The sequence below is a fragment of the Salarias fasciatus genome, assembly GCF_902148845.1.
Source record: "Salarias fasciatus chromosome 7 unlocalized genomic scaffold, fSalaFa1.1 super_scaffold_4, whole genome shotgun sequence".
Taxonomy (NCBI): Eukaryota; Metazoa; Chordata; class Actinopteri; order Blenniiformes; family Blenniidae; genus Salarias; species Salarias fasciatus.
This window is the reverse complement of record NW_021941229.1, coordinates 27,659,732-27,683,145: the sequence shown is the minus strand read 5'-3', so window position 1 is coordinate 27,683,145 and position 23,414 is coordinate 27,659,732. Positions and strand designations below refer to the sequence as shown.

The window sequence follows — 23,414 nt, the reverse complement described above, 5'->3', positions numbered from 1 at the left end:
ATTGGAGTTCAGAGAGTTTTGTGGAGTGTGTGTGTGGGGGGTTCTGATGGGGTCTGGGGGGGTCTGATGGGGTCTGGGGGGGTTTGGGGGTTCTGATGGGGTCTGGGGGTTCTGATGGGGTCTGGGTGGGTTTGGGGGTTCTGATGGGGTCTGGGGGTTCTGATGGGGTCTGGGGGGGTTTGGGGGTTCTGATGGGGTCTGGGGGTTCTGATGGGGTCTGGGTGGGTTTGGGGGTTCTGATGGGGTCTGGGGGTTCTGATGGGGTCTGGGTGGGTTTGGGGGTTCTGATGGGGTCTGGGGGGGTTTGGGGGTTCTGTTGGGGTCTTGGGGTTCTGATGGGGTCTGGGTGGGTTTGGGGGTTCTGATGGGGTCTGGGTGGTTTTGGGGGTTCTGATGGGGTCTTGGGGAGTTTGGGGGTTCTGTTGGGGTCTGGGGGTTCTGATGGGGTCTGGGTGGGTTTGGGGGTTCTGATGGGGTCTGGGGGGGTTTGGGGGTTCTGTTGGGGTCTGGGGTTTTGGGGAGTCTGGGGGGTTTGGGGGTTCTGTTGGGGTCTAGGGGTTCTGATGGGGTCTTGGGGAGTTTGGGGGTTCTGTTGGGGTCTGGGGGTTCTGATGGGGTCTGGGTGGGTTTGGGGGTTCTGATGGGGTCTGGGGGGGTTTGGGGGTTCTGTTGGGGTCTGGGGTTTTGGGGAGTCTGGGGGGGTTTGGGGGTTCTGTTGGGGTCTAGGGGTTCTGATGGGGTCTGGGGGGTTTGGGGGTTCTGATGGGGTCTGGGGGTTTTGGGCGGTCTGGGGGGGTTTGGGGGTTCTGATGGGGTCTGGGGGGGTTTGGGGGTTCTGTTGGGGTCTAGGGGTTCTGATGGGGTCTGGGGGGGTCTAGGGGTTCTGATGGGGTCTGGGGGGGGTTTGGGGGTTCTGTTGGGGTCTAGGGGTTCTGATGGGGTCTGGGGGGGTTTGGGGGTTCTGATGGGGTCTGGGGGTTTTGGGGGGTTCTCTGTTCTCGTCAGGGTTCTTTGAGGTTCCTCCTGGTTTCAGCTGAGCTCATGTGGTCTCAGACTCGGTTCCGGTCCTGGTTCCAGGCGGACCGGCTCCCGGACGCCTCTGGGTTCTGGTCTTTGGAGCTGGTTCTGCCAGCCTGGTGCTGAAGAGGACAACGGATCAGTGAGACAGACGAGACACAGCAGAGGGACGTTCAGACTGTCCTCAGACACAGAGACGACTGTCTCCAGGGGACAGACGGAGACAGGAAGTGGTGTCAGGAGACAGGAAGTGATGTCTGTCTCCAGGATGTCTATCATATCTGAGGACATCTTGACATGAGGTTTGTTTAGTTTTTATTTGCTCCACAGGGAGAACATGAAGATGAACAAAACCCGTCATCAGTTTGTTTCAGTCCCAACAGACCCCCAGACCAGACCTCCAGACCCCCAGACCTCCAGACCAGACCTCCAGACCAGACCCCCAGATCAGACCCCGAGACCTCCAGACCAGACCCCCAGACCCCCAGACCTCCAGACCAGACCCCCAGACCAGACCCCCAGATCAGACCCCGAGACCTCCAGACCAGACCCCAGACTAGACCTCCAGACCCCCAGACCTCCAGACCAGACCCCCAGACCAGACCTCCAGACCCCGAGACCTCCAGACCAGACCCCCAGACTAGACCTCCAGACCCCCAGACCTCCAGACCCCCAGACCTCCAGACCAGACCCCCAGACCAGACCCGAGACCTCCAGACCAGACCCCAAGACCCCAAGACCTCCAGACCCACAGACCCCCAGATCTCCAGACCCCCAGACCCCCAGACCTCCAGAGCAGACCCCCAGACCAGACCCCCAGACCAGACCTCCAGACCCCAGACCAGACCCCAGACCCCCAGATCTCCAGACCCCCAGACCTCCAGACCCCCAGACTTCCAGACCTCCAGACCCCCAGACCTTCAGACCCTCAGACCTCCAGACCCCCAGACCTTCAGACCCTCAGACCTCCAGACCCCCAGACCTTCAGACCCTCAGACTGATTCTAGTTTCAGGCTCTGACAGGTCAGCAAACAAAAAGCAACTTGTAGAGAAAAAATAATTACATAAGACTTAAAAACAGAAAAATAAATAAATAAAAGGTTTTTAGAGCTCTGGAAGTGCTGGTATCGGGGTATCAGGGTGTCAGGTATCAGGGTTTCAGGGTATCAGGGTGTCAGGGTTTCAGGGTGTCAGGTATCAGGGGGTCAGGGTATCAGGGTGTCAGGCATCAGGGTGTCAGGGTATCAGGGTGTCAGGTATCAGGGTGTCAGGGTATCAGGGTGTCAAGTATCAGGGTTTCAGGGTATCAGGGTGTCAGGCATCAGGGTGTCAGGGTATCAGGGTGTCAGGTATCAGGGGGTCAGGGTATCAGGGTGTCAGGCATCCGGGTGTCAGGTATCAAGGGTGTCAGGTTCAGGGGGTCAGGGTATCAGGGTGTCAAGTATCAGGTTCAGGGTATCAGGGTGTCAGGCATCAGGGTGTCAGGGTATCAGGGTGTCAGTTTATCAGGGTATCGTGGTGTCAGGGTGTCAGGTATCAGGGTATCAGGATGTCAGGTATCAGGGTGTCAGGTATCAGGGTGTCAGGTATCAAGGTGTCAGGGTTTCAGGGTGTCAGGGTATCAGGGTGTCAGGTATCAGGGTGTCAGGCATCAGGGTATCAGGGTGTCAGGTATCAAGGTGTCAGGGTTTCAGGGTGTCAGGTGTCAGGGTATCAGGGTGTCAGGGTATCAGGGTGTCAGGTATCAGGGTGTCAGGATGTTAGGGTATCAGGGTGTCAGGTATCAAGGTTTCAGGGTGTCAGGTATCAGGGCGTCAGGGTGTTAGGGTATCAGGGTGTCAGGTATCAAGGTTTCAGGGTGTCAGGTATCAGGGCGTCAGGGTGTCAGGGTGTCGGGGTTTTCCATCTTTCCAATTTTTCAAGATTTCGTTGTCATCTTGCTGTGATGTTTTCCATCATTATGACCTTTCTGACTCTGTCTATAGCGGTGTGTGTGTGTGTGTGTGTGTGTGTGTGTGTGTGTGTGTGTGTGCGTGCGTGCGTGCGTGCGTGCGTGCGTGCGTGTGTGTGTGTGTGTGTGTGTGTGTGTGTGTGTGTGTGTACTGATTGATGGTGCGGTTTTAATTCTTTTGTTCTGATGACTGTTTTTACTGTTCATCACTTTGCGTTGTTTTAATGAATATGAAAAACTGCTCCACAAGTAAAGTTTGATTTGATTTGATTTGATTTGATTTGATTTGATCTGTCCCTGAGAGACCTGCACAATGGGGGTTTAGGACACTGGGCTGCGTCCCACAGCCGTCCACAGCCGTTCACAGCCGTCCACAGCTGTCCAGACTCCGAGGATGATAAATGAATGCAGCGTCCTGAACTGAAGACGTGTGGTTCCACAGTGGCGTTCTGGACATTTCCATGCAGAACTCAGAGCGGACCCTGTCTCCTGTCCTCTATCCCCTGTCCTCTGTCCCCTGTCCTCTGTCTCCTGTCCTCTGTCTCCTGTCCTCTATCCTCTGTCTCCTGTCCTCTGTCTCCTGTCCTCTATCCTCTGTCCCGTCCCCTGTCCTGTCTCCTGTCCTCTATCGTCTGTCCCCTGTCTCCTGTCCTCTATCCTCTGTCTCCTGTCCTCTATCCCCTGTCCTATCCCTGTCTCCTGTCCTGTCCCGTGTCTCCTGTCCTCTGTCTCCTGTCCCGTCTCCTGTCCTCTGTCTCCTGTTCTCTATCCTCTGTCTCCTGTCCTCTATCCCCTGTCCTCTGTCTCCTGTCCCCTGTCCTCTATCCCCTGTCTCTTGTCCTCTGTCTCCTGTCTCCTGTCCTCTATCCCCTGTCCCCTGTCTCTTGTCCTCTCTCTCCTGTCCGCTGTCTCCTGTCCGCTGTCTCCTGTCCTCTGTCCCCTGTCTCCTGTCGTCTGTCCCCTGTCTCTTGTCCTCTGTCGTCTGTCTCCTGTCATCTGTCTCCTGTCCTCTGTCTGTCCCTCTGTCTGTCTCTGTGTCTGTCTCTCTGTCCCCCTGTCTGTCTCTCTGTCTGTCCTTCTGTCTGTCTGTCTCTCTGTCCCCTGTCTGTCCTTCTGTCTGTCTGTCTCTCTGTCCCCTGTCTGTCTCTCTGTCTGTCCTTCTGTCTGTCTGTCTCTCTGTCCCCTGTCTGTCTCTCTGTCTGTCCTTCTGTCTGTCTGTCTCTCTGTCTGTCCTTCTGGCTGTCACTCTGTCCCCCTGTCTGTCTCTCTGTCTGTCCTTCTGTCTGTCTGTCCCTCTGTCTGTCTCTCTGTCTGTCCTTCTGTCTGTCTGTCTCTCTGTCCCCTGTCTGTCCCTCTGTCTGTCTCTCTGTCTGTCCTTCTGTCTGTCTCTCTGTCTGTCCCTCTGTCTGTCTCTCTGTCTGTCCTTCTGTCTGTCCCCCTGTCTGTCTCTCTGTCCCCTTTCTGTCTCTCTGTCCCCTGTCTGTCTCTCTGTCTGTCCTTCTGTCTGTCTGTCCTTCTGTCTGTCCTTCTGGCTGTCACTCTGTCCCCCTGTCTGTCTCTCTGCCTGTCCTCCTGTCTGTCCCTCTGTCTGTCTCTCTGTCTGTCCTTCTGTCTGTCTGTCCCTCTGTCTGTCTCTCTGTCTGTCCTTCTGTCTGTCTGTCTCTCTGTCCCCTGTCTGTCTCTCTGTCTGTCCTTCTGTCTGTCTCTCTGTCTGTCTCTCTGTCTGTCTGTCTCTCTGTCCCCTGTCTGTCTCTCTGTCTGTCCTTCTGGCTGTCACTCTGTCCCCCTGTCTGTCTCTCTGTCTGTCCTTCTGTCTGTCTGTCCTCCTGTCTGTCCCTCTCTCTGTCCCTCTGTCTGTCTCTCTGTCTGTCCTTCTGTCTGTCTCTCTGTCCCCCTGTCTATCTCTCTGTCTGTCTGTCCCCTGTCTGTCTCTCTGTCCCCTGTCTGTCTCTCTGTCTGTCCTTCTGTCTGTCTGTCTCTCTGTCCCCTTTCTGTCTCTCTGTCTGTCTGTCTCTCTGTCCCCTGTCTGTCTCTCTGTCTGTCCTTCTGTCTGTCTGTCTCTCTGTCCCCTTTCTGTCTCTCTGTCTGTCTGTCTCTCTGTCTGTCCTTCTGGCTGTCACTCTGTCCCCCTGTCTGTCTCTCTGTCTGTCCCTCTGTCTTTCCTCTCTCTGTTTCTCTGTCTGTCCTTCTGTCTGTCTGTCTCTCTGTCCCCTGTCTGTCTCTCTGTCTGTCCTTCTGTCTGTCTGTCCCTCTGTCTGTCCTTCTGTCTGTCCTTCTGTCTGTCTCTCTGTCCACCTGTCTGTCTCTCTGTCTGTCCTTCTGTCTGTCTGTCCCTCTGTCTGTCCTTCTGTCTGTCCTTCTGTCTGTCTATCCCTCTCTCTGTCCCTCTGCCTGTCTCTCTGTCTGTCCCTCTGTCTGTCCTTCTGTCTGTCCTTCTGGCTGTCACTCTGTCCCCCTGTCTGTCTCTCTGTCTGTCCTCCTGTCTGTCCCTCTGTCTGTCTCTCTGTCTGTCCTTCTGTCTGTCTGTCCCTCTGTCTGTCTCTCTGTCTGTCCTTCTGTCTGTCTGTCTCTCTGTCCCCTGTCTGTCTCTCTGTCCCCTTTCTGTCTCTCTGTCTGTCTGTCTCTCTGTCTGTCCTTCTGTCTGTCCTTCTGGCTGTCACTCTGTCCCCCTGTCTGTCTCTCTGTCTGTCCTTCTGTCTGTCTGTCCTCCTGTCTGTCCCTCTCTCTGTCCCTCTGTCTGTCTCTCTGTCTGTCCTTCTGTCTGTCTCTCTGTCCCCCTGTCTGTCTCTCTGTCTGTCTGTCTCTCTGTCCCCTGTCTGTCTCTCTGTCTGTCCTTCTGTCTGTCTGTCTCTCTGTCCCCTTTCTGTCTCTCTGTCTGTCTGTCTCTCTGTCCCCTGTCTGTCTCTCTGTCTGTCTCTCTGTCTGTCCTTCTGTCTGTCTGTCTCTCTGTCCCCTTTCTGTCTCTCTGTCTGTCTGTCTCTCTGTCCCCTGTCTTTCCCTCTCTCTGTTTCTCTGTCTGTCCTTCTGTCTGTCTGTCTCTCTGTCCCCTGTCTGTCTCTCTGTCTGTCCTTCTGTCTGTCTGTCCCTCTGTCTGTCCTTCTGTCTGTCTCTCTGTCCACCTGTCTGTCTCTCTGTCTGTCCTTCTGTCTGTCTATCCCTCTGTCTGTCCCTCTCTCTGTCCCTCTGCCTGTCTCTCTGTCTGTCCCTCTGTCTGTCTCTCTGTCCCCCTGTCTGTCCCTCTGTCTGTCCTTCTGTCTGTCTGTCTGTCTGTCTGTGTCCTTACTGGCGGACTTCCGTGTCTCACGGTGAAAACCTGTGTAGAAGAAGAAGGGGGAGGAGCCAACGGGAGCGCACCCGGAAGTGAGAGGCCGCTGCTGTCACGGCGGCTCGTGCTCGTGCTCGTGTCAGGGTCGTTTCTCGCGCGGACTTCTTCATGTCTGTGCAGGTGAGTGAGCTGCCGCCCGGCTCGGTTCGGCTCGGTTCGGCTCGGTTCCCGGTGGATCTCCTGAGGGGGCGGGGCCTGCACGACGCTCCTCGTGAGCAGCACGCGGACGTCCCTCTGCTGTCTGTCCAGCTGTCTGTCCAGCAGGGACAGGAAGTCCCTCTGCTGTCTGTCCAGCAGGGACAGGGACGTCCCTCTGCTGTCTGTCCAGCAGGGACAGGGACGTCCCTCTGCTGTCTGTCCAGCAGGGACAGGGACGTCCCTCTGCTGTCTGTCCAGCAGGGACAGGGACGTCCCTCTGCTGTCTGTCCAGCAGGGACAGGGACGTCCCTCTGCTGTCTGTCCAGCAGGGACAGGTACGTCCCTGTGTTCTTGTCGAGGACACGTGCCAGTCTTCTTGGACTTGAGAAATTGAAGTTCTGAGAACGTGGACCGGCGTTCCTGATGACGTCCTGGTGTTTCCAGCCAGTCCCTGTCCGTCCCGCTCATCCAGACGTTACCATGGTTACCCAGCGTCCTCAGGGAGGCGATCAGGAACCGTCTGCCAACAGACTCGTTTCTGTGGAACGAGTTTATAAAGTGACGCAGCGTCCAGCTCTGGAGACGTCCAAAGGACAGACGGGACGGTCCAGAGGGGACGGTCCAGACGGGACGGTCCAGACGGGACGGTCCAGACCGGATGGTCCAGACCGGAGGCCGAGCGTCTCATGAAGCTGAGTGTTGGACAGAGGTACCGTTACTTCCTCTCCAGCTGGAGGCTGAGCCCCGAGGCTCCGGTCCGGTCTGGGACCGGGACCGGACCGGAGCTGGTGTGAGCCCGGTGTAAGGTGTCGATCCTTTAGGTCATGTGACTCCAGTCTTCAGGGTTCTCTAGAGGTCACGTGGTTCCTCAGGGTTGTCTAGAGGTCCTGTGGTTCTTCAGGGTTCTTCTCTCCCTGGACGGGGTCAGGAGCTTCGGTCTGGTTCCGGCAGGGTTCTGCTGGATGAGCCGGTCCACTTCCAGACAGGAGCAGGTGGAGGAACCTGGAGCTGTTCTCCGTCCTGCTGGAGTCGCTGATGGAGCCACGTCAGAACCCTTCATCCAGCAGAACCTCAGGAACATGGGTTCCCTCCGCAGAACCTTCCTCCATCACACTGCAGGGAGCTGCTGAGGAGGACCTGGTTCTGCTCAGACCCCCAGGAACCAGCTGGTCCTGTCTGCCCCAGCTGCTGGAGGAGACTCGGCCCTGCTGCTCTGACCCCAGACTGCCCCCTGCTGGAGGAAGGAGTTATCACAACGATCAGAAGCACAAAGATGAACAGAGTTCTGAGCATCCGATCACTATAGATCACTATAGATCACTATAGATCACTATAGATCAGTATGTCAATAATGAGTCTCAGGAAGCGTCTCTGGCGTCATCCAGAGTTCAGAGTTCAGGACCAGTTCTGGTATCAGGATCAGTTCTTCAGATTCTTCCTCTCTTGTTCTCAGCTGCTTTGGCGTCACGTCGACCTCAGAACCGCAGACCGCCGGCTCAGTGAGGGATTCATACGTTCATTACCTGAAGCAATGAAAACAAACCCCCCTCCATCCGTCTGGCTGCAGACCCGTCTGGACCAGGTCCTGGCTCCTCAGTGGTTCTGGATGGAAACAGTTCCTGGTTTCATTCTGAAGGCTCAGCGTTCTGCAGGAGAACCAGCAGAAGAGCTCTGAGGTCAGCAGAAACATCAGAGCTCATCAAACCGCTTCAGACCGGAACCTCTCCTCCAGCTGAGCAGATCCACTCTGGAACAGATCCCACTGGATCCACACCTGCTGGATCCACACCTGCTGGATCCACACTAAAGATCCACAGGAGAGTAACAGCGGGCTGCAGCTGAGTGCCAGGTCAAATCGGGTCACCTGGGGTCACCTGGGGTCACTTGGGTTGCTTGGGGTCACCTGGGGTCACCACGGGTCGCCGGGGGTCACTTGCGTTGCCTGGGGTCACCACGGGTCACCTGGGGTCGCCTCACTGAGCCGTCCGATCTCCAGATGTCTGAAATCGTAGGAACAAATTTTCCACTGATCCTGAAAAGGACCGACTGAGGATAGATCAACGTTCTGAACAGCTGTTCTCCCGAGAACCGTCAAAACTACGTTCTGTAGATGTGTGTTGATGAGACTGTTGTTCTCCAGGTGTGTGTTGATGTGACTGTTGTTCTCCAGGTGTGTGTTGATGAGACTGTTGTTCTCCAGGTGTGTGTTGATGCGACTGTTCCCCAGGTGTGTGTTAATGCAACTGTTGTTCTCCAGGTGTGTGTTGTGACTGTTGTTCTCCAGGTGTGTGTTGATGCGATTGTTGTTCTCCAGGTGTCTGTTGATGTGACTGTTGCTCTCCAGGCGTGTGTTGATGCGACTGTTTTTGTTCTCCAGGTATGTGTTGATGGGACTGTTGTTGTTCTCCAGGTGTGTGTTGATGCGGCTGTTTTTGTTCTCCAGGTGTGTGTGTGTTGATGCGACTGTTCTCCAGGTGTGTGTTGTGACTGTTGTTCTCCAGGTGTGTTTTGATGTGACTGTTGTTCTCCAGGTGTGTTTTGATGTGACTGTTGTTCTCCAGGTGTGTGTGTGTTGATGCGACTGTTCTCCAGGTGTGTGTTGTGACTGTTGTTCTCCAGGTGTGTGTTGATGGGACTGTTGTTGTCCAGGTGTGTGTTGATGCAACTGTTGTTGTCCAGGTGTGTGTTGATGCGACTGTTGTTCTCCAGGTGTGTGTTGATGCGACTGTTGTCCTCCAGGTGTGTGTTGATGTGACTGCTGTTCTCCAGGTGTATGTTGATGCGACTGTTGTTCTCCAGGTGTGTGTTGATGCGACTGTTGTTCTCGAGGTGTGTGTTGATGCGACTGTTTTTGTTCTCCAGGTGTGTGTTGATGGGACTGTTGTTGTTCTCTAGGTGTGTGTTGATGCAACTGTTGTTCTCCAGGTGTGTGTTGTGACTGTTGTTCTCCAGATGTGTGTTGATGCGACTGTTCCCCAGGTGTGTGTTAATGCAACTGTTGTTCTCCAGGTGTGTGTTGTGACTGTTGTTCTCCAGGTGTGTGTTGATGCGATTGTTGTTCTCCAGGTGTCTGTTGATGTGACTGTTGCTCTCCAGGCGTGTGTTGATGCGACTGTTTTTGTTCTCCAGGTATGTGTTGATGGGACTGTTGTTGTTCTCCAGGTGTGTGTTGATGCGGCTGTTTTTGTTCTCCAGGTGTGTGTGTGTTGATGCGACTGTTCTCCAGGTGTGTGTTGTGACTGTTGTTCTCCAGGTGTGTTTTGATGTGACTGTTGTTCTCCAGGTGTGTTTTGATGTGACTGTTGTTCTCCAGGTGTGTGTGTGTTGATGCGACTGTTCTCCAGGTGTGTGTTGTGACTGTTGTTCTCCAGGTGTGTGTTGATGGGACTGTTGTTGTCCAGGTGTGTGTTGATGCAACTGTTGTTGTCCAGGTGTGTGTTGATGCGACTGTTGTTCTCCAGGTGTGTGTTGATGCGACTGTTGTCCTCCAGGTGTGTGTTGATGTGACTGCTGTTCTCCAGGTGTGTGTTGATGCGACTGTTGTCCTCCAGGTGTGTGTTGATGTGACTGCTGTTCTCCAGGTGTATGTTGATGCGACTGTTGTTCTCCAGGTGTGTGTTGATGCGACTGTTGTTCTCGAGGTGTGTGTTGATGCGACTGTTTTTGTTCTCCAGGTGTGTGTTGATGGGACTGTTGTTGTTCTCTAGGTGTGTGTTGATGCAACTGTTGTTCTCCAGGTGTGTGTTGTGACTGTTGTTCTCCAGATGTGTGTTGATGCGACTGTTCCCCAGGTGTGTGTTAATGCAACTGTTGTTCTCCAGGTGTGTGTTGTGACTGTTGTTCTCCAGGTGTGTGTTGATGCGATTGTTGTTCTCCAGGTGTCTGTTGATGTGACTGTTGCTCTCCAGGCGTGTGTTGATGCGACTGTTTTTGTTCTCCAGGTATGTGTTGATGGGACTGTTGTTGTTCTCCAGGTGTGTGTTGATGCGGCTGTTTTTGTTCTCCAGGTGTGTGTGTGTTGATGCGACTGTTCTCCAGGTGTGTGTTGTGACTGTTGTTCTCCAGGTGTGTTTTGATGTGACTGTTGTTCTCCAGGTGTGTTTTGATGTGACTGTTGTTCTCCAGGTGTGTGTGTGTTGATGCGACTGTTCTCCAGGTGTGTGTTGTGACTGTTGTTCTCCAGGTGTGTGTTGATGGGACTGTTGTTGTCCAGGTGTGTGTTGATGCAACTGTTGTTGTCCAGGTGTGTGTTGATGCGACTGTTGTTCTCCAGGTGTGTGTTGATGCGACTGTTGTCCTCCAGGTGTGTGTTGATGTGACTGCTGTTCTCCAGGTGTGTGTTGATGCGACTGTTGTCCTCCAGGTGTGTGTTGATGTGACTGCTGTTCTCCAGGTGTGTGTTGATGCGACTGTTGTTCTCCAGGTGTGTGTTGATGCGACTGTTGTTCTCGAGGTGTGTGTTGATGCGACTGTTTTTGTTCTCCAGGTGTGTGTTGATGGGACTGTTGTTGTTCTCTAGGTGTGTGTTGATGCAGCTGTTTTTGTTCTCCAGGTGTGTGTGTGTTGATGCGACTGTTCTCCAGGTGTGTGATGTGACTGTTGTTCTCCAGGTGTGTTTTGATGTGACTGTTGTTCTCTAGGTGTGTGTGTTGATGCGACTGTTCTCCAAGTGTGTGTGTTGTGACTGTTGTTCTCCAGGTGTGTGTGTGTTGATGCGACTGTTCTCCAGGTGTGTGTTGTGACTGTTGTTCTCCAGGTGTGTGTTGATGGGACTGTTGTTCTCCAGGTGTGTGTTGATGCGACTGTTGTTCTCCAGGTGTGTGTTGATGTGGCTGTTTTTGTTCTCCAGGTGTGTGTGTGTTGATGCGACTGTTCTCCAGGTGTGTGTGTTGATGAGACTGTTCTCCAGGTGTGTGTTGTGACTGTTGTTCTCCACGTGTGTGTTGATGCGACTGTTGTTCTCCAGGTGTGTGTTGATGTGACTGTTGTTCTCCAGGTGTGTGTTGATGTGACTGTTGTTCTCCAGGTGTGTGTTGAAGACACTGTTGTTCTGCAGGTGTGTGTTGATGCAACTGTTGTTCTCCAGGTGTGTGTTGGTGAGACTGTTGTTCTCCAGGTGTGTGTTGAAGACACTGTTGTTCTGCAGGTGTGTGTTGATGAGACTGTTGTTCTCCAGGTGTGTGTTGATGCGACTGTTCCCCAGGTGTGTGTTAATGCAACTGTTGTTCTCCAGGTGTGTGTTGTGACTGTTGTTCTCCAGATGTGTGTTGATGCGACTGTTCCCCAGGTGTGTGTTAATGCAACTGTTGTTCTCCAGGTGTGTGTTGTGACTGTTGTTCTCCAGGTGTGTGTTGATGCGATTGTTGTTCTCCAGGTGTCTGTTGATGTGACTGTTGCTCTCCAGGCGTGTGTTGATGCGACTGTTTTTGTTCTCCAGGTATGTGTTGATGGGACTGTTGTTGTTCTCCAGGTGTGTGTTGATGCGGCTGTTTTTGTTCTCCAGGTGTGTGTGTGTTGATGCGACTGTTCTCCAGGTGTGTGTTGTGACTGTTGTTCTCCAGGTGTGTTTTGATGTGACTGTTGTTCTCCAGGTGTGTTTTGATGTGACTGTTGTTCTCCAGGTGTGTGTGTGTTGATGCGACTGTTCTCCAGGTGTGTGTTGTGACTGTTGTTCTCCAGGTGTGTGTTGATGGGACTGTTGTTGTCCAGGTGTGTGTTGATGCAACTGTTGTTGTCCAGGTGTGTGTTGATGCGACTGTTGTTCTCCAGGTGTGTGTTGATGCGACTGTTGTCCTCCAGGTGTGTGTTGATGTGACTGCTGTTCTCCAGGTGTGTGTTGATGCGACTGTTGTCCTCCAGGTGTGTGTTGATGTGACTGCTGTTCTCCAGGTGTGTGTTGATGCGACTGTTGTTCTCCAGGTGTGTGTTGATGCGACTGTTGTTCTCGAGGTGTGTGTTGATGCGACTGTTTTTGTTCTCCAGGTGTGTGTTGATGGGACTGTTGTTGTTCTCTAGGTGTGTGTTGATGCAGCTGTTTTTGTTCTCCAGGTGTGTGTGTGTTGATGCGACTGTTCTCCAGGTGTGTGATGTGACTGTTGTTCTCCAGGTGTGTTTTGATGTGACTGTTGTTCTCTAGGTGTGTGTGTTGATGCGACTGTTCTCCAAGTGTGTGTGTTGTGACTGTTGTTCTCCAGGTGTGTGTGTGTTGATGCGACTGTTCTCCAGGTGTGTGTTGTGACTGTTGTTCTCCAGGTGTGTGTTGATGGGACTGTTGTTCTCCAGGTGTGTGTTGATGCGACTGTTGTTCTCCAGGTGTGTGTTGATGTGGCTGTTTTTGTTCTCCAGGTGTGTGTGTGTTGATGCGACTGTTCTCCAGGTGTGTGTGTTGATGAGACTGTTCTCCAGGTGTGTGTTGTGACTGTTGTTCTCCACGTGTGTGTTGATGCGACTGTTGTTCTCCAGGTGTGTGTTGTGACTGTTGTTGTCCAGGTGTGTGTTGATGCAACTGTTGTTGTCCAGGTGTGTGTTGATGCGACTGTTGTTCTCCAGGTGTGTGTTGATGCGACTGTTGTCCTCCAGGTTTGTGTTGATGTGACTGCTGTTCTCCAGGTGTGTGTTGATGCGACTGTTGTTCTCCAGGTGTGTGTTGATGCGACTGTTGTCCTCCAGGTGTGTGTTGATGCGACTGTTGTTCTCCAGGTGTGTGTTGATGCGACTGTTGTTCTCCAGGTGTGTGTTGATGCGACTGTTGTCCTCCAGGTGTGTGTTGATGCGACTGTTGTTCTCCAGGTGTGTGTTGATGCGACTGTTGTTCTCCAGGTGTGTGTTCTGTACTTTGCTCGGAGTGCAGAGCTCACTGGACTGAAGGAGGAGCAGCTGGTTGCCGTGCCAACAGAGCTCAGCAGCCGGGACCTGTGGGGACTGTTGCTACAGCGACACCCGAGGTACCTACAGCGTTACAATGCAACAACACAACTGTGCTACAATGTAACAAAATCACCCCATGTCCCTTAAGCGTGTCCCTGTAGCGTGTCTCTGTAGCGTGTCCCTGTAGCGTGTCCCTTAAGCTTGTCCCTGTAGTGTGTCTCTGTAGCGTGTCCCTTAAGCGTGTCTCTGGAGCGTGTCCCTGTCGCGTGTCTCTGTAGCGTGTCCCTAAAGCGTGTCCCTGTAGTGTCTCTGTAGTGTGTCTCTGTAGCATGTCCCTGTAGCGTGTCCCTGTAGCGTGTCCCTGTAGCGTGTCCCTTAAGCTTGTCCCTGTAGTGTGTCTCTGTAGCGTGTCCCTGTAGTGTCCCTGTAGTGTCTCTGTAGCGTGTCCCTAAAGCGTGTCCCTGTAGTGTCTCTGTATTGTCTCTGTAGTGTGTCTCTGTAGCATGTCTCTGTAGCGTGTCCCTGTCACGTATCTCTGTAGCGTGTCCCTAAAGCGTGTCCCTGTAGCGTCTCTGTAGCGTGTCCCTTAAGCGTGTCTCTGTAGTGTCTCTGTAGTGTGTCTCTGTAGCGTGTCCCTTAAGCGTGTCCCTGTAGTGTCTCTGTAGTGTGTCTCTGTAGCGTGTCCCTGTAGCATGTCCCTGTGGCGTGTCCCTTAAGTGTGTCCCTGTAGCGTGTCTCTGTAGCGTGTGTCTGTAGTGTGTCCCTGAAGCGTGTCCCTCTCCTGGATGTCCAGGCTGTCCCTGCTGCAGGACCACGTCGTCCTGGCGATACGCCAGCAGTTCGTTGCCATCGGCGACCAGCTGGTGTCCCTTGGAGACGGAGACGAGGTTGCCGTGGTGCCGCCGCTCAGCGGGGGGTAAACCTGACGGTGAGTCGGCTGATGGTGATGTCATCACTGTGTCACCGTGACCTCTGACCTCATGTTTTCCTTTCCAGAGATGTCCAAGCCGAGAGACGTCTTCAAGCTGAGCCGTGATTGGCTGTCCATACAGGAAGTGGTGGATGCTGTCAGCAGTCCTTCCTGTGGAGCCATTTCAGTCTTCATAGGTCTGTCTGTCCCTGTCCCTGTCTCTCTCTCTGTCTGTCCCTGTCTCTCTCTCTGTCTGTCCTGTCTCTGTCTCTCTGTCTGTCCCTGTCTGTCTCTCTGTCTGTCCTGTCTCTGTCTCTCTGTCTGTGTGTGTCTCTCTCTGTCTGTCCTGTCTCTGTCTCTCTGTCTGTGTCTCTGTCTCTGTCTCTCTCTGTGTGTCTCTCTCTCTGTCTGTCTCTCTCTCTCTGTCTGTCTCTATATGTCTCTGTTTGTCTCTGTCTCATGGTCTTATCTGCTGCAGGGACGACCCGTGAGGACGTGGTGGAGGACAGGAAGGTGATTGGTCTGGAGTATGAGGCGTACGATTCCATGGTCCAATCAGAGTTCACCAAGCTGTGTGCTGACATCCGAGAGAGATGGCCGGCCGTCTCTCATATCTGTGTCCACCACCGCCTCGGGTACAGACGCTACAGATGCTGCTAATGCTGCTAATGCTACAGACGCTGCTAATGCTACAGACACTGCTAATGCTACAAATGCTGCTAATGCAACAGACGCTGCTAATGCTACAGACGCTGCTAATGCTACAGACGCTGCTAATGCTACAGACGCTACAGACGCTGCTAATGCTACATACGCTGCTAATGCTACAGACGCTACAGACGCTGCTAATGCTCCACACGCTACAGACGCTGCTAATGCTACAGACGCTGCTAAAGCTCCACACGCTACAGACACTGCTAATGCTACAGACGCTGCTAATGCTACAGACGCTACAGATGCTGCTAATGCTACATACGCTGCTAATGCTACAGACGCTACAGATGCTGCTAATGCTACATACGCTGCTAATGCTACAGACGCTGCTAATGCTACAGACGCTACAGACGCTGCTAATGCTACATACGCTGCTAATGCTACAGACGCTACAGACGCTGCTAATGCTCCACACGCTACAGACGCTGCTAAAGCTCCACACGCTACAGACGCTGCTAATGCTACATACGCTGCTAATGCTACAGACGCTACAGACGCTGCTAATGCTCCACACGCTACAGACGCTGCTAAAGCTCCACACGCTACAGACGCTGCTAATGCTACAGACGCTACAGACGCTGCCAATGCTACAACACCGGAAGCACGCGCACCCCCGGTCTTGTGGGGGGTGGGGGGGGTCCACCGGGACAGGTCCACTGGGACAGGTCTCCACTCTGTCTCGGGGGGACACATGGGGACAGACAGCCATTCACTCTCACGTTTTGGACCAGGGAGGGAACCGGAGGAACCTCAAAGGGAGAACATGCAGACTCCTCAGAAAGGCCCCGGCTGGGTCTTGAACCCAGGACCGTCTTGCTGTGAGGACAGAGCGCTGTCCACCGTTCATCCAGCTGACCTTTGACCCCAATCCTGCAGGTGGGTGAAGGTGGGCGAGGCCAGCGTCGCCATGGCGATCTCGTCCCCTCACAGGGAGGACGCCCAGCAGGCCGTCCACTTCTGCATCCGCCAGCTGAAGGCCGCCGTCCCCATCTGGAAGAAGGTGAGACAGGAGACGCTGTCTCTGGCCTCCAGGCTCCGCCCACTGACTGTCCTCTAACCCCCATCTATCCTCTAACATCTCTCCTCTAACCCTGTCTGTCCCCTACCCCCTGTCCTCTAACCCCTGTCTGTCCTCTGTCCTCCTAACAGGAAGTGTACGACACCCAGGAGTCCATCTGGAAGGAGAACGCTGAGTGTTTGTGGGCGGGGCATAACGAGCAGCGTCCAATCACATCCTCCGAGAATCACAAAGATTAAAATCTGTTTCTCACTACGCTGTGTGTGTGTGTGTGTGTGTGTGTGTGTGTGTGTGTGTGTGTGTGTGTGTGCGCACGCGCGCAGCATTAAATGATTAATGCCATAAAGTCGACTCAGCAGATCTGTCGGTCTGATCTGGAGACGGTGAAAGTCCCGGCGACTCGTCCACAGTCGGCAGTCAGCTGGCTGCTCAAGAGCACTTGGGTCAGCTCTGGGCGGCACACAAACCGGTTCAAACCAGCTGGAAGTCCAGTTAAAACCAGCTGGGTCACCTCCTAAAAGCAGCAGAGAGAGAGAGAGAGAGAGTGAGAGTGAGTGTGTGTGTGTGTGTGTGTGAGGGTTCTTGCAGTGGTTATTCTCTCTGATGAGAAAACGTAACGTTCCTGCAGCTTCCGGTCGGACCGGAAGTGGCGCGGCGACCATGTTTCCTGTTTACTGCCGAGTCACCAGCAGGATGACAGTCTGTTCAGAACCTGGTCTGAGATGAAGAAACCGTTTCCTGTCCCTCAGTCTGCCTCGTTCCAGACTGGTTTCACTCAGCTTCACAGAACTCCACATTCTCACTGAATCGATCAGATTCATTTCAAACTAATGAACCAAACTTCATAACACAATAAAAAGCATTCTATTCTATTCTAAACTACTTTCCCCTCTTTTTGTCCTGGATTCTGGACAGCGTTATAAGTTAAAGGTTATCGAGGTCAGAGGTTAGGTTACTGTCTCATCGTTTAAAAAACAGTGATTGTTTCTGTTCGCTTTAAGGAACAGAGGGAATTTAGATGATGAAATTAAATTCTAAATTTTTATTTTGGAAACCACAGCTTATATTTTGAAGCATTTCCGGTTCCGCTGTTCCGTCCCCTCCCCCCGGCTGGTCAGCTGACCAAGGGCCGGTCTGGTGACTGTCAGACCCCGAGCCTCCCCCCACGACCCGGACCCAGCACCGCAGGCCGAGCCGGTGTCTGCTCGCCCGCCGGAGGAGCTCCTCTCCCGGCCGCTCCGCCACGTCGCCCCGCTGCCCGCCGGCGGCCCGGACTTCCGGCCGGAAGCAGCCGAGCCCGTCTGTACGCGAGTCGGACTCAGCTCGTCCCGGTGGTCCCGATCGGCCGGTGGCCCCCAGTCCCGGGCCCGTGTGACCCCCGCGCCGCCCCGGACCCGGACCCGGACCCGGACCCGGACCGCCATGGCCGCGCTGGAGCTGGCCATGCAGGGCCTGGCCGTGTTCGGCCTGGTCCTGTTCGCGGTGCTGTGGCTCATGCACTTCATGTCCATCATCTACGTGTGAGTATCCGCGGCGAGGCGGCGGCCCGGCCCGGTCCGGCCCGGCCCGGTCCGGCCCGGTCCGCTCCGCTCCTCGGGGCTCCGCACCGGGCTCAGGCTCGCTCCTCCGGCGGCCTCTGGACCGCTTCAGGCGGGGACCGCTGCTCGAGGAGCCGCGGGGCGTTTTCCTCCGGGACGGTTGGCCGCTGCTCGTTAGCTCAGCCGGGTCGGAACCACCGGACCCGCCGCGGCCGAACCGGGCCGCGCTGAACCGGGTCCCGCCGGGTTTTGGCTGGACTCGGTTCTGTCTCGGTTCGTAGCGACGCTACAGATTTCCTGTTTCCTCGTGACGCGAAGCCTCGTTAGAGGAAGACCGGCAGGCCGCTCACAGTGGGGGGCCGGGGGGGCGGGCTCCGGGGTCCTGGGGTCCGGCCTCACAGTGGGGGGCCGGGGGGGCGGACTCCGGGGTCCTGGGGTCCGGCCTCACAGTGGGGGGCCGGGGGGGGCCCCGGGGTCTGTGAGACCGGGCCCCTTACTGTGCCCCCTCCTCTGTGAGGCGGACCCGGGGTCCGGCTCCAGCTGGATCCAGTCCCAGCAGGGGGGACAGACGGCTTCACAGGGCGGATCTGAACCGGAACCCCCGTCTGAGTCTGACTGCTGGAACACCTGGACCGTCCAGGACCCGGTTCGGTCCAGGACCCGGGTCCCTGGTCTGCAGTTCCAGCAGCTGCTGTTTGGAGGCGCTGTGACCTGCAGCCAGCACTGACCAGGCAGGAAGTCCCGCCCCCGTAGCCAGCTAGCAGCTAGCAGCTAGCCGGTCCAGCTAGCGAGGCTGTGTCCGAGTGTCCACTCTGTCCTCTGGAGGACACTGCAGTGAGGACATCTGTAGGCCTGTCCGGATGTCCAGACAGCAAACAAGAAGGGCATAGAAATTTCCCACAATGCATCTCGGAAAGTAGTGAGCATCAGTGGTCCGTATACGCTCCATATTACCCATGGTGCATTGCGAATCTCCAGCAGAAAGGCGGAAGAGCAGCAGCGAGACGGAAGAATTGAATGTTTTTATTTCTTCTCCAGATGGAAGACGCAGAATAAGAGACGTTAAAAACATTTCAAAGCGTCTGGTTACCATGGTAACGGCCCCGGGTCACGTGATCAGCGCTGAGGGAGAAAGTAGGGAGCTGCGAGTCCGAATCCCAACGGATTCAGGACTATAACGTCCACTAAGTAGGGACTGAGGGGTCAGGGGTCAGGGGGGACATTCAGACCCGGAGTCTTGTGACCGTCTCTCACTGAGCTCCACCTCTGACCTCTGACCTCCTCTCCTCCCCTCCTCCTCCTCCCAGGCGGCTCCACCTCCACAGGAAGAGGTCAGAGGTCAAGCAGTCCTTCTCCCAGCTGGCTGGAGTGTCTCTGCTGAAGCCTCTGAAGGGCGTCGACCCCAACCTGATCTCCAACCTGGAGACATTCTTCACCCTGGACTACCCCAAGGTGAGGGACGGACGGACAGAGGGACGGACGGACGGATGGCCGATGGACGGACTGAATGACTGACTGACTGATGGACTGAGGGATCAACTGACTGACCACCTCCCTGTCTCCCTGTCTCTCTGTCCCTCTGTCTCTCTGTCTCTCTGTCCCTCTGTCTCCCTGTCCCTCTCCTGGCTGTCCTCTCGCCGTCTCGCAGTTCGAGATCCTGCTGTGCGTCCAGGACCAGGACGATCCGGCGGTGGACGTCTGTAAGAAGCTGCTGGGAAAATATCCCAACGTGGACGCCCGTCTGTTCACCGGTGAGACGCCGGGGTCTCCGCCGGGGTCTCCGCCGGGGTCTCCGCCGGGGTCTCCGCCGGGGTCTCCGCCGGGGTCTCCATGTTCCATCAGCAGCTGTGCTCCTGAACGTGTCGTCCGCTAGCTTAGCCGCTAACACTAGCGTCTTTCCTGGATCTCAGGGGGAAAAAAAGTTGGAATCAACCCTAAGATCAACAACCTGATGCCTGGCTACGAGGGCGCCAAGTACGGCCTGGTGTGGATCTGCGACAGCGGCATCCGAGGTGAGACCCGGCGCCGCCGCCGCCGCCGCCGCCGCCGCCACGGACGCTAATGCTAACCGTCTCCCCACAGTGAAGCCCGACACCCTGACAGATCTGACCAATCAGATGACGGAGAAGGTGGGGCTGGTCCACGGGTTGCCGTACGTCGCCGACCGCCAAGGCTTCGCCGCCACTCTGGAGCAGGTGATGCTAACGTAGCGATAGCGGCTAACCGTGCCGGCGCCGCCACGCTAACAGACGGCGGTTGTCAATGTTTGCAGGTGTACTTCGGGACGTCCCACCCTCGCTCCTACATCTCGGCCAACGTGACGGGGATCAAGTGCGTGACGGGGATGTCGTGTCTGATGAGGAAGGACGTGCTGGACCAGGCCGGCGGGCTGGTCGCCTTCGCCCAGTACATCGCCGAGGACTACTTCATGGCTAAAGCCATCGCCGACAGGTGAGCCCGGCAGCGCCGCGGTCTGACGCCGGGCGCCGGGAGGCCCGGCAGCGCCGCGGTCTGACACCGGGCGCCGGGAGGCCCAGCAGCGCCGCGGTCTGACGCCGGGCGCCGGGAGGCCCGGCAGCGCCGCGGTCTGACGCCTCCCTTCTCCTCCTGCGACCAGAGGCTGGAAGTTCTCCATGGCGACACAGGTGGCGCTGCAGAACTCCGGATCCTACTCCATCGGACAGTTCCAGTCCCGGATGATCAGGTGACCACTGAGCGCCACTTGGCAGCAGTCAGGGACAGAACAGCTGTTCCACACTGTACACAACAGCCGTCAATAAAGTTTCACACTGTAAACAACAGCCGTCAATAAAATTTCACACTGGAAACAGCCGTCAATAAAGTTTCACGCTGTAAACAACAGCCGTCAATAAAATTTCACACTGGAAACAGCCGTCAATAAAGTTTGACACTGTAAACAACAGCCGTCAATAAAATTCGACACTAAACGACAGCCGTCAATAGTTTCTCACTGTAAACAATAGGTGTCAATAAAGTTTACATTGTAAACGACAGCCGTCACTAAAGTTCCCTGTGCCCCCGGTTGTTGTCAATAAAGTTTTTTGTGTGCAGGTGGACCAAGCTGAGGGTCAACATGCTTCCCGCCACCGTGCTGGAGCCGGTTTCCGAGTGTTTCCTGGCCAGTCTGATCATTGGCTGGGCGGCTCATTATATATTCAGGTATGGTCCAATCACAGTGTGGGATGGCGGAGAGTTCATCCGTGGGCGGGGCCTCCACTGATTCTGCTTCCTTAACTGGTCAGAGCTATGCTAAAGCAGGTAACGGAACCTGGGAGGTCGGTTAGTGGGTCGGCCAGCCGGTCGGTTAGCGGGTTGGTTAGCAGGCTGGTTAGCGGGCCGGTTAGAGGGTCGGTTAGCTGGTAGGTTAGCGGGTCGGTGAGAGGCTCGGTTAGAGGGGCCGGTTAGCAGGGCGGTTAGAGCGTTGGTGAGCGGGTCGGTTCACGGGTCAGCTAGCGGGTCAGTTAGCCGGTCGGTTAGCGGATCAGTTAGCCGGTCAGTTAGCCGGTCAGTTAGCAGGTTGGTTAGAGCGTTGGTGAGCGGGTCGGTTCGCGGGTCAGCTAGCGGGTCAGCTAGCGGGTCAGTTAGCCGGTCGGTTAGCCGGTCAGTTAGCCGGTCAGTTAGCCGGTCAGTTAGCGGGTCGGTTAGCGGGTCGGTTAACCGGTCAGTTAGCGGGTCAGTTAGAAGGTTGTTTAGCGGGTCAGTTAGTGGGTCGGTTAGCGGATCAGTTAGCCGCTCGGTTAGCGGGTCAGTTAGCGGGTCAGTTAGCAGGTCGGTTAACCGGTCAGTTAGCGGGTCAGTTAGCGGGTCAGTTAGCGGGTCGGTTAGCCGGTCAGTTAGCGGGTCGGTTAGCCGGTCAGTTAGCAGGTCAGTTAGCCGGTCAGTTAGCGGGTCAGTTAGCGGGTCGGTTAACCGGTCAGTTAGCGGGTCAGTTAGCCGGTCAGTTAGCGGGTCAGTTAGCGGGTCGGTTAACCGGTCAGTTAGCGGGTCGGTTAGCCGGTCAGTTAGCAGGTCAGTTAGCCGGTCAGTTAGCGGGTCAGTTAGCCGGTCAGTTAGCCGGTCAGTTAGCGGGCCGGTTAGCCGGCAGTGAGCAGCAGTACTGACCGTCCTCTCCTCTCCAGGTGGGACATGATGGTCTTCTTCATGTGTCACTGTCTGGCCTGGTTCCTGTCCGACTACATCCAGCTGACCGGGGTCCAGGTGAGACGCAGCAGCCGGTCCCGAGGCGGGGTGAGGGTTCGAGTCCCGGCGTCCGCTGACCGCGCTCTTGTCCCCGCAGGGCGGCCCGCTCTGCTTCTCCAAGCTGGACTTCGCCGTGGCCTGGTTCATCCGGGAGTCCATGGCGGTGCAGATCTTCCTGTCGGCGCTGTGGGACCCCACCATCAGCTGGAGGACCGGCCGCTACCGGCTGCGCTGCGGCGGCACGGCCGAGGAGATCCTGGACGTGTAGCCGGCCGGCGCCCCGTCGCCACGGCGACGCACAGGACGCCAAACAGACTGACCTTTGTTTTCTTTACGAGGAGAACCCGAAGCCCCTTTTTAACTATTTATGTTCTTTTTGGTGCTAAAATGAATCGACGCCACAACAAGCCAATTAGAGCGCAGGAAGCCGGCACAGACTGGGCCAATCAGGAGAGAGCGTTCGCCAGAGCGAAGAACAGACGGCCATGTTGGCTCCTGGAACCCGTCTGGACTCGCCGCTGCACTTTGACGAACTTTCATCCACCTTATTTATTCACACGAGCGAATTCAGAGGATTCCAGGAGAGAGACGGACCGCCGGGTCTGGACCGGACCGGACCGCCGGGTCTGGACCGGACCGGACCGCCGGGTCTGGACCGGACCGGACCGCCGGGTCTGGACCGGACCGGACCGCCGGGTCTGGGCCGGACCGGACCGCCGGGTCTGGACCGGACCGGACCGCCGGGTCTGGACCGGACCGGACCGCCGGGTCTGGACCGGACCGGACCGCCGGGTCTGGACCGGACCGGACCGCCGCTGCTGACTTTAGAACGTGGCTGACTCCAGACGACTGAACGCCTCCCAGCACCGGTCCCACCAGAGCAGCTGCAGACCCAAACACCGGGAGCCATAGAAACATGAGCGGAGCTGGCCGTCAGCGGCCAACCAGAGCGGAGCAGCGGCCAACCAGAGCGGAGCTGGCCGTCAGCGGCCAACCAGAGCGGAGCTGGCCGTCAGCGGCCAATCAGAGCGGAGCTGGCCGTCAGCGGCCAATCAGAGCGGAGCTGGCCGTCAGCGGCCAATCAGAGTGGAGCTGGCCGTCAGCGGCCAATCAGAGCGGAGCTGGCCGTCAGCGGCCAATCAGAGCGGAGCAGCGGCCAACCAGAGCGGAGCTGGCCGTCAGCGGCCAATCAGAGCGGAGCTGGCCGTCAGCTTCCTGAGCACTGAGCAGAACCGACAGTATTGTGAGGAACGGTCGGAACATTTCACGGAGGACCAAACAAGATGGAAAAAACCTGATTCACATTTCTTAAGTTTAGTTTTCATGTCTGAACACTGTGTGTGTGTGTGTGTGTGTGTGTGTGTGTGTGTGTGTGTGTGTGTGTGTGTGTGTGTGTGTGTGTGTGTGTGTGTGTGTGTGTGTTGCTTCCTTGTTAGCTGTTAGCGTTAGCGTAGCCACTGGCTGTTTGGTTGATGACATCATTTGTCGGACGAACACCTGTTGGTGTCGTCCAATCAGAACTTTGGGACTGTTGTTGTTTTTTTAAGATATCACCTGCTGTCGTGTGCGAAGCGACCAATCACAGTGGAGCGTTGTCAAACAATAAAGTTTTAAACTTTCAAAAGGAACCAAAGCTGTTCTGTTTGGTGATTGGCTGAAAGGATGAAGGGGTGGAACTGAGCGCTTCTCCCAGAAGCTCATGGTATTCACACACACACACACGCACACTCTCAGCA

The 23,414-nt window shown here is 55.7% G+C and overlaps 2 protein-coding genes across 4 annotated transcripts; both read left to right on the top strand.

Moving 5' to 3' along the window:
* The first annotated feature begins 6,283 nt into the window (after positions 1-6,283).
* mocs2 (molybdenum cofactor synthesis 2) lies at positions 6,284-16,768 on the top strand. 3 transcript variants are annotated; one of them, XR_003930624.1, is made up of 5 exons: positions 6,284-6,413; positions 13,251-13,375; positions 14,092-14,226; positions 14,295-14,405; positions 14,687-14,717. XR_003930624.1 is itself a non-coding variant. In XM_030085055.1 (5 exons), exons 2-5 carry the CDS (start codon positions 14,297-14,299, stop codon positions 16,177-16,179), a joined length of 498 nt encoding a protein of 165 aa, XP_029940915.1. In that variant the 5' UTR covers positions 14,096-14,226; positions 14,295-14,296; the 3' UTR covers positions 16,180-16,768. The 3 variants fall into 3 exon arrangements, 2 of the variants coding, with proteins under 2 accessions (XP_029940916.1, XP_029940915.1); XM_030085055.1 differs by lacking the exons at positions 6,284-6,413; positions 13,251-13,375 and adding exons at positions 15,799-15,922; positions 16,072-16,768 and having other exon boundaries at positions 14,096-14,226; positions 14,687-14,843; XM_030085056.1 differs by lacking the exon at positions 14,687-14,717 and having other exon boundaries at positions 14,297-14,389.
* Positions 16,769-17,028: 260 nt separating this feature from the next.
* ugcg (UDP-glucose ceramide glucosyltransferase) lies at positions 17,029-23,306 on the top strand. Its single transcript, XM_030085054.1, has 10 exons — positions 17,029-17,460; positions 18,786-18,930; positions 19,127-19,229; positions 19,389-19,490; positions 19,561-19,673; positions 19,751-19,929; positions 20,096-20,182; positions 20,551-20,658; positions 21,618-21,696; positions 21,776-23,306. Exons 1-10 carry the CDS (start codon positions 17,363-17,365, stop codon positions 21,944-21,946), a joined length of 1,185 nt encoding a protein of 394 aa, XP_029940914.1. The 5' UTR covers positions 17,029-17,362; the 3' UTR covers positions 21,947-23,306.
* The last annotated feature ends 108 nt before the right edge of the window (positions 23,307-23,414 follow it).

Excerpts from the sequence above, each read along its gene's own strand:
- ugcg (XM_030085054.1), top strand. The coding sequence starts at position 17,363 with ATGGCCGCGCTGGAGCTGGCCATGCAGGGCCTGGCCGTGTTCGGCCTG. Across the intron at positions 19,930-20,095 it reads GCTAAAGCCATCGCCGACAG|AGGCTGGAAGTTCTCCATGG; the intron begins GTGAGCCCGGCA and ends TCCTGCGACCAG. Across the intron at positions 20,183-20,550 it reads TTCCAGTCCCGGATGATCAG|GTGGACCAAGCTGAGGGTCA; the intron begins GTGACCACTGAG and ends TTTTGTGTGCAG.
- mocs2 (XM_030085055.1), top strand. The coding sequence starts at position 14,297 with ATGTCCAAGCCGAGAGACGTCTTCAAGCTGAGCCGTGATTGGCTGTCC. Across the intron at positions 14,844-15,798 it reads TGTGTCCACCACCGCCTCGG|GTGGGTGAAGGTGGGCGAGG; the intron begins GTACAGACGCTA and ends CCAATCCTGCAG. Across the intron at positions 15,923-16,071 it reads CCGTCCCCATCTGGAAGAAG|GAAGTGTACGACACCCAGGA; the intron begins GTGAGACAGGAG and ends TCCTCCTAACAG.